This window comes from Balaenoptera physalus, assembly GCF_965194825.1.
Source record: "Balaenoptera physalus genome assembly, chromosome: 7".
In the NCBI taxonomy this organism is placed as follows: Eukaryota; Metazoa; Chordata; class Mammalia; order Artiodactyla; family Balaenopteridae; genus Balaenoptera; species Balaenoptera physalus.
The window spans coordinates 14,281,721-14,301,406 of record NC_138886.1 but is presented as its reverse complement, the minus strand read 5'-3'; the positions used below and the strand labels follow the sequence as shown (position 1 = coordinate 14,301,406).

Below are 19,686 nucleotides of genomic sequence, written 5' to 3'. Positions count from 1 at the left end.
TACAGATGCGAGTAAGCACTCAGGACTCCAGGGCCGTGCAACGAGCCATGCACTCTGCCAAGGCCTCACATCCATGATTTAACTTGACCCTCATGACTCACAAAGGAAAGCCTTTGATTCTGAGCAGAGAGTGGTCATGACCTGACTTACACTTTGTAAAGGCCACTCTGACTACAGTGAAAACGGACCGCTGTGGGACAAGGGTGGAAGCACAGAGGCCAGAGGAGAGGACCGCAAGCACCCAGGCGAGGTGACGGCAGCCAGCTGGAGCCGTGGTGGCAGGGAGGGGGAAACCCGCTCAGGTTCAGATCTGGAACCGGCGCTGAAGGCAGGGCTTCAAAGGGGCAGCCAGTGGGGTGGGCGGGAGTACTGACTCTGAATGGTGTCCTCTTAGGAGCCAAGGGAGGACGAGATTCCCCAGGGAAGAAGGAGCAACCGCATCCACTCTCAGAGGGTTGGGAAAGATTGTCAGTAATGTGTGTGTGTGTGTGTGTGTATATGTATGTGTGTGTCTATCTAGAGAGAATGAGAGAGCAAACATGGCAAAACGGATGAAGCTGGATGAAGGTATAAGGGAGATCTTTGTTGAGATCTCAAAAAAGTGCAAATTTATTATTTTTTAATTGTAACGCGATAACATCTATTCAAGTACCTAGCACGTAGCAAAGGTTGTCTTTCATCCTATCTCTGACCACCTCTGACCCTTGAATATGTTGTTAACCGATGAAAGTTTGGGTTTTCTTGTTTGCTTGTTTTGTTTGTTGCTGCCAACATTTAAAATCCACAAGTCTTTACCTGCCAAACCCTGGTTTCCATCTTCTCTTGAAAATTTGCAGGAACTGGCAACCACGTGGCCACGCCTCACCAGCCTGGCCCCTGAGGCCCCTCCACCGGACCCCAGGTTTGGAACACTGCAGAGTGCCAACCACGCGGAGGTGACCACCAGGAGGAAGCAGCGGCCAGTGGGGCTCTGCCATCACCTCACCAGGGCAGAGGGGCGGAAGGTGAGGCCAAGGAGTCCATCCCTCCTGGGCCCCTCCAAGAAGTCCTGGATCAAGTCCTGATGGGTCTTAAGATCCGCAGTCCCCCGCCCCACTTACCCTTGAGAAACAGCTTTTCCAACTGCTTCAGCAGCTCCGCGCACTGAGTCAGCTGCTCCTGGAAACCCTCGGCCACGCGGCAATCCACGTCGCTGGCCTGCAGCAGCTCCTCAAAGGCCTTGATCATGGCGTTCATGTGCCGACGATAAACGACACAGATGCCGTGGCTGTCCTTAATCTGCTGTCGTTGAAGGGAGAGCTCCCTGGCTTGGGCCTGAACTAACGAATCGTATCTGATAAAAGGAGGGAAAAGAAAATGCTTGGACCGTTTTAGAATTGAATTTCCATGACTTTAACTGGAGAAATGACAGAGCACAATTTTGAAAAGCCTGCAGCTATGCAAGTATCTATACTTTTAGAAAAATTGCAACTGTACAAGGTCACTCCTCCTTCGATTTCAAAACAGCCAACAAATGCTGGAACAAAGGCTGTTCTGCAATATTTTTAACCTTACGAAGTCCCCAATTAAAGTACAGATTGGCAAGTACTCGGGAGATCAATTAGTTTCCACTCACTCTTCAAAAATACTCCTCCAAATTGTAGAAACGAGTGCTCCAAGGGTCAGGGGACCCAGCACAAATTCTCACGAAGGACAGAGAAGAAACTGTAAGGCAGGAAAACAAAAACAGGACTCTCTCCTCTCACGTGAAAGGTCAGAGGGTAATAATAATCCTAACTAACATTTACGGAGGGTCTATGACCTGTCAGCCACTGAATTAAGTGTTTTTTTTAAAGTTATCTGTTCCTCTCAATGTCGCAACAACTGTATGAACACCCCGTTTACAGGAGAGGAAACTGACTCTTGGAGATGGCAGGTTGGTTAAACAGTGAAGACTTCTCACTCAAACACAGCTCTGCCTTCAAAGCCCAACTCTGTTATTTGCAGTGAGGGGGATGGACCTAGAGTCTGTCATACAGAGTAAGTCAGAAAGAGAAAAACAAATACCGTATGCCAACACACATATATGGAATCCGAAAAGGAAAAAAAAATGGTTCTGACGAACCTAGGGGCAGGACAGGAATAAAGACGCAGACGTAGAGAATGGACTTGAGGACACGGGGAGGGGGAAGGGTAAGCTGGGACGAAGTGAGAGAGTGGCATGGACATATGTACACTACCAAATGTAAAACAGAGAGCTAGTGGGAAGCAGCCGCATAGCACAGGGAGATCAGCTCGGTGCTTTGTGACCACCCAGGGGGGTGGGATAGGGAGGGTGGGAGGGAGATGCAAGAGGGCGGGGATATGGGGATGTATGTATACGTATAGCTGATTCACTTTGTTATACAGCAGCAACTAACACAACATTGTAAAGCAATCATACTCCAATAAAGGTGTTAAAAAAAAAAAAAAAAGCCCAACTCTGTCCATACAACATCCGTCTTTCCCTATGTGAGCCCACAAGTATTAGTCGGCACTGAGAAAAACGCAAGTTCAGGAAAGCGTGGCTCTGTCTTCCTTACCAACTGTGGGCACAGGAAGCTGGCCACAGAGTGGCTTGCCAGAGACCCTTACCCTTCCGTTCGCCGTGCTCCCCGTTCCCTGCAATGATGACTGGTGACCACCTTCAACCCCACGTAAGCACAGAGAGATCACGTGACAGCAGCACTGCAGGTGGGGCCGGTTTAATGGATGGGAAAGAGCCCAAGCATCAGCACGGGATACCGTGGGTCAGACCAGCTGGCTCTGCGAACCCCCCCAGGCCACCTTCTCAGTCACGGCAGCCTCTCTGGGGCCCCACTGCCTCACCTACAAACACATGGTTTAAGAACACCTCGTTCTCAGGTGACTGTGAGGATTAAGTAAGAAAAGTGCCTGACCAGGGGTCTGACCAAACTGCCTTTCACTAAATACCAGCTGCCTTCAACCACACTGTCTGGGAAGTCTTGAAACATGCACTCTGGCTCCTGACAATTCAGAACAATGTGTTTGTCTCAAATTAGTGACAAATGAAGGTCAGCTTTACAAATGATCCCACGTCTGTCGAATCTTGTGAAGCAAAACTGTATATATCTATGCCCGTAAAACGTATCTTCGTGACCTGAAGATTCTTCTCTTTCAACACAGGCTATTTCTCTAAGATTACCTTGAAGGGTAAAGATGTGGCCGGTATTTCTTTTCCTCCCACCCTGCCTAGGACATCAGTTTCAGCACCGCCCTCTCCCCACCGAACCCCTCCACCTCACCACCCGCCCTCCCGCCATCACAGTAAAAGCCATTAACAGGGTCAGGGGTAAACACTGCCATTCGGCAAACTTACTATAACTCACCAAGTGACTGGTATAAAACCTTTACCCCGAGTCCCCAGCCTGAGGAGGGCAAAACCTGCTTGGCCAATTTCAGAAGACACAGACTAGTATGTGCACAGCCACTGTTCCTTGTAGCCTCACATGTCACTTCCCCGTAGGCGTAGCTGCCTTAACGGTGCCTTCAAGCCTTCCCCAGCACACACCGGACCCCCATCACAGGGCAGCATTCCCTTTTAGCTCAGGGGCGCCGACCTAGTGGCAAGTTGGGGAACTGCAGGCTTAAACGTGGGAGAAGACAGGTGGGACGTACCTTGAGGGTGAGAGATCTCTGAACTTATTCTGCAGGTTATGGATTTCACCGAAAAGTTCCAGGTTCAAATTCTGCTCCTTCTGCAGTTCATATTCCCGGTCCACCAGCTGCAGCCTAAGGCTCTCCAGCGCCCTGCCATCAATCATCTCTGGGGCCAGCGGGTGGAGGAGTTTCATGTGTTTCACGTAACGTACTTGGTGCAAACGTGAAAAGGTCACTTCTTCTTCGTCGGTACTGCCCTTGGACTTGTTCAAGCCGTCCTGGGCCCCTTCTCTCCCACACAAAACTGTGACGATGGCCTCACTGAACTGGGAGTGCTTTTGAAGCTGCAATATGAAGTTCCGGTAGACCTCGAGCTCGGTTTCCAAGTCACAGATTTTCCGTTTTAAGGTTTCTTTATCATTTGAGGTATCTCTGTTCTCCAGCTGATCGGTCTCAACCACGCTGACTTTAGCGGAAAACTGACTCTTAGGACTCAAGTATGTAGCTACGGAAGTGGGGCCTGGAAAATCTTCAGAAGGATTCTCTTCGCATGGTGGAAAGATGGCAAGGTCATCAGGCTGGTAAATTTCGGAGTCTGAAAATCAAAACACATTTATGTCGGTGTCTCCATCTCCACTGCTGAAATCCATCCCCTCGGTCCTTCCTCACAGCCACCGCCAAGCAGAAACCACTGCGGGAGCCTCCCACCAAGCCCGCCTGGCTCTTGGCCTTCCCTCTTCCCTCTCAATCCATCCTCTTCCTCAGAGCGACTGTTCTAAAAAGTGAATTCAACCACGATAACCACCACCTAAAACTCATCCATATCCCCGCTATCTTGAGGATTAAATCGAAACTTCTTCTCACAGCATCTGAGACCCTGCTTGATCTACTTCCAGGCAACCTGTTCAGGAACATCCCCTGGCACCACCTATGGAGAGTCCCTGCTAAATTAACCATAAGTCCCTGCACACACCAGGCTGCTCGTGCCTCCATGCTTTTGCATGTGCTGTTCCCGCTGCCTGGAATATGCTTGGCTCCCTACTTAACTCCTCCTCAGTGAACTCCTCTTCATCCTTCAACACCTAGATCTGATTTTCTCTCCTCTGCAAGCCCATCTTCAAGCTATGCAAAACAGTCACTCCCCTCTGTGCTTCCACAGCACCTTATACATAACACCAGAGACAGACGTACCACGTGCTCGGTGTTAGCATATGACTGACAATTGGCTTATTCATTTATTTACACAGCACTTAGTTACTTGGGTTCCTCTCTCCCTCTCTGGACTGCAAGTTCCTTCCCAGCAGGGACTGGCCTTTCATCTTCACATTCTCAGTGCCTCGTTCAGTACCCAGCCCAGACCTGGTGTAAATGAAGGGCTGAAAAAACACTGGGGAATGAGTGAAGGAACATCAAAAACCAGTAATTCTAAAATCCACAGCAGATGAGAGTCGTCCTCTCATTTCCACATCGACAAGTTTCCAGAGATGCCGTGATGTCCCCTGTAGCAAGCTGTTTCACTGACTCACAATCCTACCAGGAAATATCTCCTTACAGCTAGTTTAAATCCCCAGGTATGTGGCCAAACTCCTGTGGGAGGCGGAATGGTACTGCAGAAAGAATACGCAGCTTTGAAGCCAAAGAGAAGAGGGCGCATACCCAGCTTTGCTACTTGCTGGCTGCACAGCGTTAGGCAAGTAACTCACTGCCCAGAGCCTCAGTTTCCCCAAAGAGATGTCTTATGTGCTGTTGTGAGGTTTCAAGGTCAGGCCTGAGTCTAGAGCTTCTGTCCTTAACCACATACCACAATGCCTGCTGTCCAGGGAAAGCTCAGCTCAATACAAGGAGTGGTTTGAATACTTAAGAGGCAGCAGAATATAGTAGAAAAACCCATCTCTGAAATCCAACGGATCTGGTTTCAAACTCTGGCTCTGCCACTTACTAGCTGTGTGACCTTAGGCAAGTGACTTAGCCTCTCTGAGCCTCAGTAGCTTCATTTGCAAAATGGAGAGAACATCAATCACTGCGAAGGCTAAGGCTTCTGTTTTGTTTTCAGGATCAAATGGGACAATATCCGCAAAAAGGCTAACAGTGTCTGGCACACAGCAGCGAAGGAGACCAACTAATACGAATATCCTTTGCTTCCCTGAAAGTGTTCAAAGATGGAAGAGGATGCCTATCACAGGAGGCTCGTGAACAAAGCCTTGTGGACTTGGGGAAACACTGCCAGGGCAGCAATGTGGGTTGGATGAGATGACCTAGGAGACCTCTCAGAAGGAAAGGCACATACAAATCCTTGTCAGACTGTATGTTCCAATTTCTGGGTTCTGCGGCTGCTCCTCGTGGCTTTCAGCCCATTCTTGTCTCTCTGCTCATGATGCAAATACCATAAAATAAACTTTTTTATTTTAGAAAGCTGCTGCTACGTGACCTCAAGGAAGCACTCCTGATAGAGCATTTTTAGTGCACAAAATTTGTTAGGAAAACTCATCTCTTGAGGTCCTTTAGGGTGGAGACCATGCCATTCACCTGTTTCTCCAGTGTCTGGCATGGGGCCTGGAGCAGAGAAGGTACTCAGTAAGTCCTGCTGGCTGAACGAGTGTAAGAGACACAGAGGGAGAAATCTCAACAAGGCTTTTTTCCAGTGACTCACACTCGAAGATAAGGAAATATCTTTGCTATAACAACCTCACGATAATGGAATTTCATGGCAAGAAGTGATTTCACTCATGGGAATAAAGATCAGTTCTGATGACTTTCGTTAAGTAATCATGAGGCAAAGACAAATGTAAGCCCTGTACATGTGTCCTTTTGTGACACAGACTGTTTAGACACACACGCGCGCGCGCGCACACACACACACCCCCTCATCATGACTGGGAGGTGTCATCCTCACATCCACACTTAGACCTCCACTTTAAACTCTGCTCCTTACAACACACTCAGACACTTGACACTCGTAATTTTGACTTGAGAAGGTGTGAGAGGGTGTGAGAGATGGAGGATAAGCCGTAGTGTACAGTGTGAACCTGCAGGTGTATCAAGGCGTCAGGACACATAACTATGTGCTGGGGCCTGGCCCAGGCACCCAGCACCTCACCTATGCCGTCCATTTAATCGTCACAACAACCCTGTGAGGCGTCACTCATAACCCCATTTTACAAAAGAGGAAATTGATGTTTAGAGATAAGAACTTGCCCAAGGTTCAGGGCTAGTAAGCAGCAGAGCCCCCTGTCCAAGCCTGGTGGTCCAACCGCCTGAATACTGCCTCCTGATATATCCCTCCTGCAACTGGGGTCCCCGTCTCAGGGGGGCATAACAAGGAAAGACAGTCCTCAACCCTCGATGTGAAGGCCAGTAATGACTGTGGCACCCCCTTCACCCATTTCTCAAGTTTCTGTCCAGGAGCTACTGAGGAAGAGCCAGCAGTGAAGCCATCACAGGCAGTACCAGCCTCGTGCAGGGCAGTCACTGAGCAAAGTCGCTACGAGACCAAAACATGGCGGGCTGATGGGAATGTTCAGGAAGGCCTTCCCTGGAAAGTGACGTTTAAGCAGAGACCAGAAGGATGAGGCATCAGCTGGTCAACAGTTAAAGGGAGGAAATTCAGGCAGAGGCAAGCACAATAAGAAAAAGGAAAAAAGGTCACTCATGATGGGGATGTGAGAGGAAAGGGGAAACTGCCAATCAGTCAAGAAGCTTTTAGTAACCGACTAACCACGAACGAGAAATCAAAAGATGTCCCCAGGCCCATTTATTTACATTATAGGAAACAGTGCAGTTCTGGACCTTCCTACAGTTCAGCTAAAGGGCACTTGATTATCTGGGAGAGTGGCTTTCTCCTCAAAGCCCAGAACACGCGGAAGCCTGTGACCACGCATTCAGCGCACTGACTGGAGGCCTTGGGAAGCATACGCCATTGGGAACAGGGCCCACAGCACAGTATTTCCCCAGAGACTGGATTTCCCCATGACAAATTTAGCATCCTGAAGACAACGATTTCTTACAGAGTGAATCAGGGCCACCTTAATGGTGATTTTATTTTTTTTTAATTAAGGGGGAAAAGGAATCTAAGGTAAAAGAAAAAATGTAAGCATCTGTTTGTGGTTGAATGGGATCATGAATATTGTTATTATTCTTTGTGCTTATCTGTATGCCTGTGATACTTCATAATTCTAAGAAGGATACAGCTTGCCTGGGGCCTCGCTCACGTCTCTGTACCTTTCCCACTGACCCACCTGACAAACCCCCAAACCAGGTGTCAGCTCAGGCTTGCCCCTCGTCCACCCCAGCCCCCGGGCGGCGGGAGGCCGACCGTGCCCACCTCACACCAGCCAGCACTGCGGGGACGCTGAGGACGGCTGGCTGAGGGCGAGGCCCCTGTGGGCAGGCACTGAGTCCTCTGAGGCTGAACCACCAGAGCCCAGGCCGCTGCCTGGTAGAAAAGTGCCAGACAAATGGACTGCAAGCTCCGACACCCGACTACACCCTGACTCTCAAAACCCTCAGCCTCCTCAAGTGTCACATGGGCACAGTGATGACGCCCTAGGATGGCTGTTGCAGGGCTTAGTAATAATTTTTGTAATAAAACACCCCAAATGGCGCCCGGCACAAAGTAGCGGTTCAATAGGCATAGCGGGTGAATTCTGACCGGTCTCGCAGCTGGCCTGTTGATCCTCGGCCCTTTCCCTGTCTCTCCAGACACAGGGCGTGGCTTGGGGTCCTTCTCGCTCTCCCGGGCTGTCCCGGTAGGCTGCTCCCACGAGGGGCTGGGCTACAGGCATCCACAAAGAGAAAGAAAAGCAGGTAAAACCACAGGCTTGAAACTTAGCCAAGCAACTAAGAAGAACACAAAGACACAACAGGGAAAATAAAAACACTGGGGAGGCAAAATGCAATTCATAAGATAAAATTAATCTATCGAGCTGCCATAACAGGACATAAAAAGCATAAATATACTGCAGCTTGTCTGAAACGGTTGAAGTCCAGGCTCTTGAAAAACCGTGAGTGAGAAAATGAATTCTATAGACTCATGCCCGCTTTTCCCAAGAAGAGGGGCCTCAGGGGCCTTCCAGGCAGCTGCAGGAGTAGCCCCTGGCTGAGGCACCCCAGGGTCTCAGCAAGAAATCAAAACATTGTTAAGCGCAAATGGCAAGCCCTGGGCAAGGTGCCAGGGCCTCTGTGCGGCTCAGCCAGCTGTGCCGCGGTCCCTGTCCTGCTCACACGGCACTGTCCCCGCCCCAGGAGACAGGGAGCCCTCAGAAGGCAGAGACTGCATCTTCTTCCCCTCTCTCCCCTACACCCTGTGCGTGACGCCAGGACCACAGAGGCGCTCGGGGAATATTCACTGCGTGAGTGAACAGGTGCCCGGATGGGTAGATGGATGGAGGAGGGAGGCTGGGAAAGGAAGGAGGGAGGGAAGAGCAATCCTACCAAAGCCCAACTTATCTTAAAACCTCAACTGTGGTAAACCCAAAAGAGAACCTAAGATTAAACAGAAAATACCTCTGGCTACGGGGCTCAACGTAAAATCCATACGCACGGTATCATGTACTAGGCTCCCAGAAACAGTAGGGGAAAAGTAAAGGCTCTGAAATCAGGCAGGCTGGTTCCGATCCGGGTTGGGATGTCAGCGACAGTGTGACCGTAGCCAAGTCCCTTTATCTCTGAAACTGCTGCCTCAACGATCAGATGGGAATAATTAGCGTCCCTGCCTCAGAGGACTGTTAGGAGGATTCAACAAGATCATGTACATAAAGTGGACAGCGGGGCTCAGTAAGTAACGGGCACTCGTTTTGTTTTACCACCACGGGCAGGCCGAGGCCCCCAGTCACCTCCCAGGCCTGAACCGCTCTGAAAACCCCCCGCTCGGACGCAGTCGTCCACCTCGGTCTCCCACCCTTCCTCAGCAAACACTGCTTCTCCTGCGAGCTACCCAGGAGTGGACGTTTCTTCCCCTTGTACTACGGGCCTGGAAATGTGTGAGCACCTTCGCTCTTCACTGACACTTCCAGACCATTCTCTCTCTTCCCTAAGAACTCCGGCTTCGCAGCTCATGCCGTGAGACTACACCACTGACAACACCCGCCTTCCTGCAGACGCCCACCGTCCCGAGTCATGGAATCCCTCGAGATTCATGGCCACTGTGGCCCCCGACTGCCCTGCTCCTCTCCACCCCTCTATGGCAAACCCCCCCTCGAGTTGCCTATTCTTGTTGTATCCAATTTCTCTCCTCCATTCTCTCCGGAACCCATGCCAGTAGCCCTGCCCGCTCCATGGAAACAGCGCCCTTCAAGGTCCCCAAAGGACTCCCCCAGCGCTAAATCCCAAGGCCAAGCCCCAGTCCTTGACTTACTTGTCTCACTAGCATATCCAACACAGCTAATCTGCTCTCCACTCGGCTTCGGGAGGCCATACTCCCTGGGCCGCCCACCCCACTGGCTGCTCCTTCTCAGGCCCAGGCTCGGTTCCCAGACCTACCCTCCTTTGTCTCCAAGCCTCAGAGCTTCAGATACCAGCAACATGCTGAGCTGGCCCAGACCTCTCCTGCAACAGGCATCTCAAGAGTTCCAAACCAGACCCCTGAGGACCCCCGAGCCTGGCTCTCCTCAATCCTTCCATCTCAGGGTATGACATCTCCATCCTTCCCATGGTTCACGTTAAAAGTGACCCTTTAAAGCAGAGGCCAGCCTACTTTTCTTCAAAAGCCAAATAATGAATATTTGAGACTGCAAGCCCCAGGGTCTCCATCACAACTACTCAACCCTGCATCACAGCGAAAAGGCCATCACAGACAATGCGCAAATGAACGCAGGGGGCCGTGCTCCCATAAAACTTTACAAAAACCCACAGCGAGCCTGGCCCACAGGTCACAGTTTGCCAATCCCTGCGTTAAAGCATAAGTCAGATCACGTGACTCTGCTGCTCAAAACTCTCTGGCCGTTTCCAATCTTACCCGGAGTAAAAGCCAAAGCCCTAGACTGGCCTATGAGGGCCTAGCGGGTCTACCACCTCCCTGACCCCTCCTCCTCCTGGTTCCGCCCGAATATCGCCTCATCGGGGAGGCGCTCTCTACGACTCCACGTAACTTAGCAAACCCGACCCCCGGTCCACATTACCCGTGTCCTTCACCGGCTTTATCTCCCTCCACAGCACCGATCATTTCACACACGATACATCTGCTCACGGCTTACTGTCTTCCTCCCCCTGTGATATACAAGCTGGACACAGACTCGGTCTCTTTTGTTCGCTATCTCCCTAGTGCCTGGCACACAGGAGGACCTGATACATCCTTTCCGAATAAATACATAAAAGATCACTGTTGCCGTTCTTGTTACTGTGTGCTGCTGTCATTCGCTTAGAGCAGAAGTTCAAAATCAGGAGTCAACAGAAGTGCTCCTGTGGATTCACGAGCGCGCTAAAGATGGTGGACGGTGCTACACGCATGAGAAGGCCCTCAGCTTTCCTCAGACTCTCAAAGGGGCAACATCGCTTAAGCACCACTGTCTCGGGCTAGAGGATCCCACTGACGTGCTCCCTCCAAGTCCAGGAGTCTCACCCTGATACTCTGTAACCCCAAGGCTCTCTACTTGGGGAGCTCCCAGGAGAGCAAAGACAGCAGGTTCCAAGTGAGTAGGGAGGCAGGTCACTTCTAGAAGGCATAAGGGCAGTAGGGTTTGGAATGAGCCCCGAAGGACCCGAACAACTGCGGCCTGGCCATCCAGAGAACCCTGCAAAGACGACTGAGGCCTCCACAGAGGGAGCCCCCAGACAACTGCAAGTGAAGGGGGCAGTGACCTCACAAGGCCTGGGAGCACGACCAGTCCCCCTCTGCCCCCTCTGGAATAAAATGAAAGCAACAAATGAGTTTTCCTTATCGTGTTCCCTCGATTGTATATTTGTCAAGAGTCAAGATTAGTCACTGCAATTCATGAAATTTATACTCAAACGTATTGCAATTCCAAACAACACGGCTGACATTTCTGGCCGCCCTGTCAGGCCGTTCATCTTCTCGCAGAGGATACGGTTTCCTTGGTGCTTACCTTTCAGGAGCGCTTTGTCTGGCGCTGGCCTCCCCTCCATCACTGCTTCAGCCAGAATTAACTTCTGGTGGCGTTGCTTGTTGCAAATTTTAAACTCCTTCAGCTCCCCCTGCTGCTGGGCCACCACCTCCTGGGGGGCAGGGAGCCGGCACACGCTCCCTAGTGACCGTGATGGTTTCATCAGGATGGGCAAGCGGGACTTCTTCACGTCCTGAAAGTACACCCAGGGAGAAAATGAATACACTTCCTCGGGTCGCACAGTCAACACGCTCGTGCCAACCTTATAAAACAGGACTCAAAGTGTCTGTCCAGATAACAGCACCTCCGTTTATCCCCCAGCCTGCAGATTTGTGTCTTGGCAGGTCCCTCCTCTGACTGACAAGTGCCAAGCTGTTCCTCCTCGACACCCTCTTAAGCCCGGCCGTGTCTCTCTGAACGTTCCAGATGCTCCCTATACAGCAGTCCTTTTCCCCACACAACCTTCTGGGAAATGTTTTCTAGCTCCTTATCTACTTCCTCACTTCCCACCCTTTCCTAAGCCTAAGGCAATCTGCTTCTCACCCTGCTAGGCCACCAGAACCACCCCTTACTAAGGTTTTCGGGGGCCACTAGGTGCCTAGTCCCGTGGCTATTTCTCAGGCCCAGAGCTCCGAACCTGCCCAACCTACACATTTCTGATGGCCCACCAGCCCTCCCAAGTCAACTGAAAGCTGGGCTCTTTCATTCTATCACCCCAGGCCCGCAACCCACAGCTACAGCACTCCGACGACTTCTGTCTCGGTGAATCAGACCACCCTCCACTTGCTGCACAGACCAAAACTGGGAGCCATTTTTAAAATTCCCTGAGGGAACTTGCACAAGCCCCTTAGATAGCCTCATCCACCAGAAGGCAGACAGCAGAAGCAAGAAGAACTACAATCCTGCAGCCTGTGGAACAAAAACCACATTCACAGAAAGATAGACAAGATGAAAAGGCAGAGGGCTATGTACCAGATGAAGGAACAAGATAAAACCCCAGAAAAACAACTAAATGAAGTGGAGATAGGCAACCTTCCAGAAAAAGAATTCAGAATAATGATAGTGAAGATGATCCAGGACCTCGGAATAAGAATGGAGGCAAAGATGGAGAAGATGCAAGAAATGTTTAACAAAGACCTAGAAGAAGTAAAGAACAAACAAACAGAGATGAACAATACAATAACTGAAATGAAAACTACACTAGAAGGAATCAACAGCAGAATAACTGAGGCAGAAGAACGGATAAGTGACCTGGAAGACAGAATGGTGGAATTCACTGCTGCGGAACAGACTAAAAAAAAAAGAATGAAAAGAAATGAAGACAGCCTAAGAGACCTCTGGGACAACATTAAACGCAACAACATTCACATTATAGGGGTCCCAGAAGGAGAAGAGAGAGAGAAAGGACCCGAGAAAATACTTGAAGAGATTATAGTTGAAAACTACCCTAACATGGGAAAGGAAATAGCCACCCAAGCCCAGGAAGCGCAGAGAGTCCCATACAGGATAAACCCAAGGAGAAACACGCTGAGACACACAGTAATAAAATTGGCAAAACTTAAAGACAAAGAAAAGTTATTGAAAGCAGCAAGGGAAAAACAACAAATAACATACAAGGGAACACCCATAATGTTAACAGCTGATTTCTCAGCAGAAACTCTACAAGCCAGAAGGGAGTGGCATGATATACTTAAAGTGATGAAAGGGAAGAAACTACAACAAAGATTACTCTACCCAGCAAGGATCTCATTCAGATTCGATGGAGAAATCAAAAGCTTTACAGACAAGCAAAAGCTAAGATAATTCAGCACCACCAAACCAGCTCTACAACAAATGCTAAAGGAACTTCTCGAAGTGGGAAACACAAGAGAAGAAAAGAACCTACAAAAACAAACCCAAAACAATTAAGAAAATGGTCACAGGAACATTCGTATCGATAATTACCTTAAACGTGAACAGATTAAATGCTCCAACCAAAAGACACAGGCTTGCTGAATGGATACAGAAACAAGACCCATCTATATGCTGTCTACAAGAGACCCACTTCAGACCTAGGGACACATACACACTGAAAGTGAGGGGATGGAGAAAGATATTCCATGCCAACGGAAATCAGAAGAAAGCTGGAGTAGCAATACTCATATCAGATAAAATAGACTTTAAAATAAAGAATGTTACAAGAGACAAGGAAGGACACTACATAATGATCAAGGGATCAATCCAAGAAGAAGATATAACAATTATAAATATATATGCACCCAACATAGGAGCACCTCAATACATAAGGCAACTGCTAACAGCTATAAAAGAGGAAATCGACAGTAACACAGTAATAGTGGGGGACTTTAACACCTCACTTACACCAATGGACAGATCATCCAAAATGAAAATAAATAAGGAAACAGAAGCTTTAAATGACACAATAGACCAGATAGATTTAATTGATATTTATAGGACATTCCATCCAGAAACAGCAGATTACACTTTCTTCTCAAGTGTGCGTGGAACATTCTCCAGGATAGATCACGTCCTGGGTCACAAATCAAGCCACAGTAAATTTAAGAAAACTGAAATCATATTGAGCATATTTTCTGACGACAACGCTATGAGATTAGAAATGAATTACAGGGAAAAAAATGTAAAAAACACAAACACATGGAGGCAAAACAATACGTTACTAAATAACCAAGAGATCACTGAAGAAATCAAAGAGGAAATTTAAAAAAACCTAGAAACAAATGACAATGAAAACATGACGATCCAAAACCTATGGGATGCAGCAAAAGCAGTTCTAAGAGGGAAGTTTATAGCTATACAAGCCTACCTCAAGAAACAATAAAAATCTCAAATAAACAATCTAACTGTACACCGAAAGGAACTAGAGAAAGAAGAACAAACAAAACCCAAAGTGAGCAGAGGGAAAGAAATCATAAAGATCAGAGCAGAAATAAATGAAATAGAAACAAAGAAAACAATAGCAAGGATCAAGAAAACTAAAACCTGGTTCTTTGAGAAGATAAACAAAATTGATAAACCATTAGCCAGACTCATCAAGAAAAACAGGGAGAGGACTCAAATCAATAAAATTAGAAATGAAAAAGGAGAAGTTACAACAGACACTGCAGAAATACAAAGCATCCTAAGAGACTACTACAAGCAACTCTATGCCAATAAAATGGACAACCTGGAAGAAATGGACAAATTCTTAGAAAGGTATAACCTTCCAAGACTGAACCAGGAAGAAATAGAAAATATGAAAAGACCAATCACAAGGAATGAAATTGAAACTGTGATTAAAAATCTTCCAACAAACAAAAGTCCAGGACCAGATGGCTTCACAGGTGAATTCTATCAAACATTTAGAGAAGAGCTAACACCCATCCTTCTCAAACTCTTCCAAAAACTTGCAGAGGAAGGAACACTCCCAAACTCATTCTATGAGGCCACCATCACCCTGATACCAAAACCAGACAAAGATACTACAAAAAAAGAAAATTACAGACCAATATCACTGATGAATACAGATGCAAAAATCCTCAACAAAATACCAGCAAACAGAATCCAACAACACATTCAAAGGATCATACACCATGCTCAAGTGGGATTTATCCCAGGGATGCAAGGATTCTTCAATATATGTAAATCAATCAATGTGAAAAACCATATTAACAAACTGAAGGAGGAAAACCATATGATCATCTCAATAGATGCAGAAAAAGCTTTTGACAAAATTCAACACCCATTTATGATAAAAACTCTCCAGAAAGTGGGCATAGAGGGAACCTACCTCAACATAATAAAGGCCATATATGACAAACCCACAGCAAACATCATTCTCAATGGTGAAAAACTGAAAGCATTTCCTCTAAGATCAGGAACAAGACAAGGCTGTCCACTCTCACCACTATTATTCAACATAGTTTTGGAAGGCCTAGCCACGGCAATCAAAGAAGAAAAAGAAATAAAAGGAATACAAGTTGGAAAAGAAGAAGTAAAACTGTCACCGTTTGCAGATGACACGATACTATACATAGAGAATCCTAAAGATGCCACCAGAAAACTACTAGAACTAATCAATGAATTTGGTAAAGTTGCAGGATACAAAATTAATGCACAGAAATCTCTTGCATTCCTATACACTAATGATGAAAAATCTGAAAGAGAAATTAAGGCAACACTCCCATTTACCACTGCAACAGAAAGAATAAACTATCTCGGAATAAACCTACCTAGGGAGACAAAAGATCTGTATGCAGAAAACTATAAGACACTGATGAAAGAAATTAAAGATGATACCAACAGATGGAGAGATATACCATGTTCTTGGATTGGAAGAATCAATATTGTGAAAATGACTATACTACTCAAAGCAATCTACAGATTCAATGCAATCCCTATCAAATTACCTATGGCATTTTTTACGGAACTAGAACAAAAAATCTTAAAATTTGTTTGGAGACACAAAAGACCCCGAATAGCCAAAGCAGTTTTAAGGGAAAAAACAGAGCTGGAGGAATCAGACTCCCTGACTTCAGACTATACTACAAAGCTACAGTAATCAAGACAACATGGTACTGGCATAAAAACAGAAACATAGATCAACGGAACAAGATAGAAAGCCCAGAGATAAACCCATGCACCTATGGTCAACTAATCTATGACAAAGGAGGCAAGGATATGCAATGGAGAAAAGACAGTCTCTTCAATAAGTGGTGCTGGGAAAACTGGATAGCTACATGTAAAAGAATGAAATTAGAACACTCCCTAACACCATACACAAAAATAAACTCAAAATGGATTAGAGACCTAAATGTAAGACCGGATAGTATAAAACTCTTAGAGGAAAACATAGGAAGAACACTCTTTGACATAAATCACAGCAAGATCTTTTTTGATCCACCTCCTAGAGTAATGGAAATAAAAACAAAAATAAACAAATGGACCTAATGAAACTTAAAAGCTTTTGCACAGCAAAGGAAAACATAAACAAGACAAAAAGACAGCCCTCAGAATGGGAGAAAATATTTGCAAACGAATCAACGGACAAAGGATTAATCTCCAAAATATATAAACAGCTCATGCAGCTCAATATTAAAAAAAAACAAACAACCCAATCCAAAAATGGGCAGAAGACTTAAATAGACATTTCTCCAAAGAATACATATGGATGGCCAAGAAGCACATGAAAAGCTGCTCAACATCACTAATTATTAGAGAAATGCAAATCAAAACTACAATGAGGTTATCACCTCACACCAGTCAGAATGGGCATCATCAGAAAATCTACAAACAACAAATGCTGGAGAGGGTGTGGAGAAAAGGGAACCCTCCTGCACTGTTGGTGGGAATGTAAATTGATACAGCCACTATGGAGAACAGCATGGATGTTCCTTAAAAAACTAAAAATTGAATTACCATATGACCCAGGAATCCCACTACTGGGCATATACCCGGAGAAAACCATAATTCAAAAAGACACATGCACCCCAATGTTCACTGCAGCACTATTTACAGTAGCCAGGTCATGGAAGCAACCTAAATGCCCATCGACAGACAAATGGATAAAGAAGATGTGGTACATATATACAATGGAATATTACTCAGCCATAAAAAGGAACGCGATTGGGTCATTTGTACAGACGTGCATGGATCTAGAGACTGTCATACAGAGTGAAGTAAGTCAGAAAGAGAAAAACAAATATCATATGTTAGCGCATATATGTGGAACCTAGAAAAATGGTACAGATGAACCGGTTTGCAGGGCAGAAATTGAGACACAGATGTAGAGAACAAACGTATGGACACCAACGGGGGGAAAGCGGTGGGGGGATGGGGGTGAGGGGTGATAAAAAATAAAATAAAATAAAATTCCCTTTATGCGTCTCACCCACTTGCATCACTCACCGGGTTCCACTAACTCCAACTCCCAAGGTGTCTCTGAATTCTTCTGTCGCTTCTCATCCTCCGCGGCCACCACCCAACTCCAAGACGCTGTGAGCTCTCATCCAGGCCACAGAAACAGCCTCCTGAGGTGTCTCCCCACACTCATTCTTGCCCTTTCTAACCCACTTGCCATACTGCACCAAGACAGGCAACATTCCCCCACTCCTGCTTAAAACTATTTTAATTGTTCCCCAGCTCTCGTATGGCAAAGGTCACAGTCTTTACCACAGCCCACGTGTTGTGCACGACTGCAGCCTGAGTTACTGCCCCTCCCCACCCCCCCATCCTCCAGCCACAGAGACCTCCTACCAGTTCCTCAAAATGCTTTGTTCCTTCCACCTCAGGACCTTGGCATATGCTATCTCCACTGCCTAGAATACTTTTTCTTGCCCACCCCCACCTCTCCCACTAATCCCAACACATTCATTAGGACTCAGATCAAATGTGCCTTCCTCAGGAGACTGGGCCTTGATTCCCCTGTTATATACTCACTGCTCCCTTGGAATTCTCCTCGGAAAAACATTAGGACCATAATAATTAAATGCCTATGCAATTACTTGTTCTTTGTCTATCTTCTGCACCAGCCTATAAGCTTTAGGGTTCATGGATTCTGCATTTCTTATTCATACTCTATCCACAGCTTCGAGCACAAGAACTAGTAATATAGTACGTGCTCAACAACTATTTGTGGAATGAACATACAAATAATAACTTAAGACGCCTAGGACTTCCCTGGTGGCACAGTGGTTAAGAATCCGCCTGCCAGTGCAGGGGACACGGGTTCGATCCCTGGTCTGGGAAGATCCCACATGCTGCGAAGCAACTAAGCCCGTGCGCCACAACTACTGAGCCTGCGCTCTAGAGCCTGCAAGCCACAACTACTGAGCCCACGTGCCACAACTACTGAAGTCCGCGTGCCTAGAGCCTGTGCTCCGCAACGAGAAGCCACCGCAATGAGAAGCCCGCGCACTGCAATGAAGAGTAGCCCCTGCTCGCCACAACTAGAGAAAGCCCGCCTGCAGCAACAAAGACCCAACGCAGCCATAAATAAATAAATAAACAAACACAAATAACTCAGTTAAAAGATGGGCAAAGGATCTGAAAGACATTTCTCAAAAGGAGATATACATATGGTCAATAAGCACATGAAAAGATGTTCAAATCATTCATCATCAGGGAAATGCAAATCAAATCATAATGAAATACGACCACTCCCTACCCATTAGGATGGCTATCATCGAAAAGATAATAACAATTGCTGGTGAGGTTGTGGAGAAATTGGAGCCCTCACATGCTGGTGAAAACTTTTGTAAACCAGCTGCAGCCACTTTAGAAAAGAGTCTGGCAGTTCCTCAAACCGTGAAACAAGAGTTACTACATGACCTAGCAATTCCACTCCTAGATCTATACCCCGGAGAAATAAAAACACATGTACACACAAAAACTTGTACATGAATGTTCACAGCAACATTATTCATAATATCCGAAAGGTAGCAACTGCCCAAATGTCCATCAACTAATGAATGGATAAATAAAATGTGGTATATCCATACAACGGACTATCACTCGGCCATAAAAAGAAATGAACTACAGATACCTGCTACAGCATGAACGAACCTTGAAAACGTTACGCTAAGTGGAAGAAGCTAGTCACCAAAGATCACAGACTATGTGATTCCATTTATATGAAATATCCAGAACAGGCAAATCTATAAAGACAGAAAAAAGCTTAGTGGCTGCCTTCAGCTAGGGGTGCGCAGGTGGGGGAAATAGGAGGTGACTGCTAATGCGTTCGGGGCTTCTGCCTGGGATAAGGTTATGTTCTAAAATTGATTGTAGTCAATAATGGTTGGGAGCCTGGAAAGGAGGAAATCAGCAAAGCCTCTCAAGAAGGAAAGAAGAAGAAGGAGCCCTTCTTGCACGTTCTAGGATGTCAAATGCTTTCAAGCATGTACTCCCGTAATCCTCGGGTGAACTCTGCATTCCCGGAGCTCACAGGATTACAGAAGTTATTATACCTATTTTCCAGATGAAGAACTGAGACGTC

General features: G+C 46.9%; 1 protein-coding gene across 6 annotated transcripts in view; it reads right to left on the bottom strand.

Annotated features, from left to right (window-relative positions):
• The window catches only part of CDK5RAP2 (CDK5 regulatory subunit associated protein 2), a 190,285-nt gene that overhangs the window by 38,888 nt on the left and 131,711 nt on the right, over positions 1-19,686 (bottom strand). For all 6 annotated transcript variants that reach the window (XM_082470397.1, XM_082470402.1, XM_082470399.1 and 3 more), the window contains 4 exons: positions 11,679-11,889; positions 8,288-8,410; positions 3,658-4,234; positions 1,101-1,333 (listed from right to left, as the gene is read on the bottom strand). In XM_082470397.1, coding sequence (XP_082326523.1) covers positions 1,101-1,333; positions 3,658-4,234; positions 8,288-8,410; positions 11,679-11,889 — 1,144 coding nt within the window. The remainder of the gene's footprint in view (positions 1-1,100; positions 1,334-3,657; positions 4,235-8,287; positions 8,411-11,678; positions 11,890-19,686) is intronic.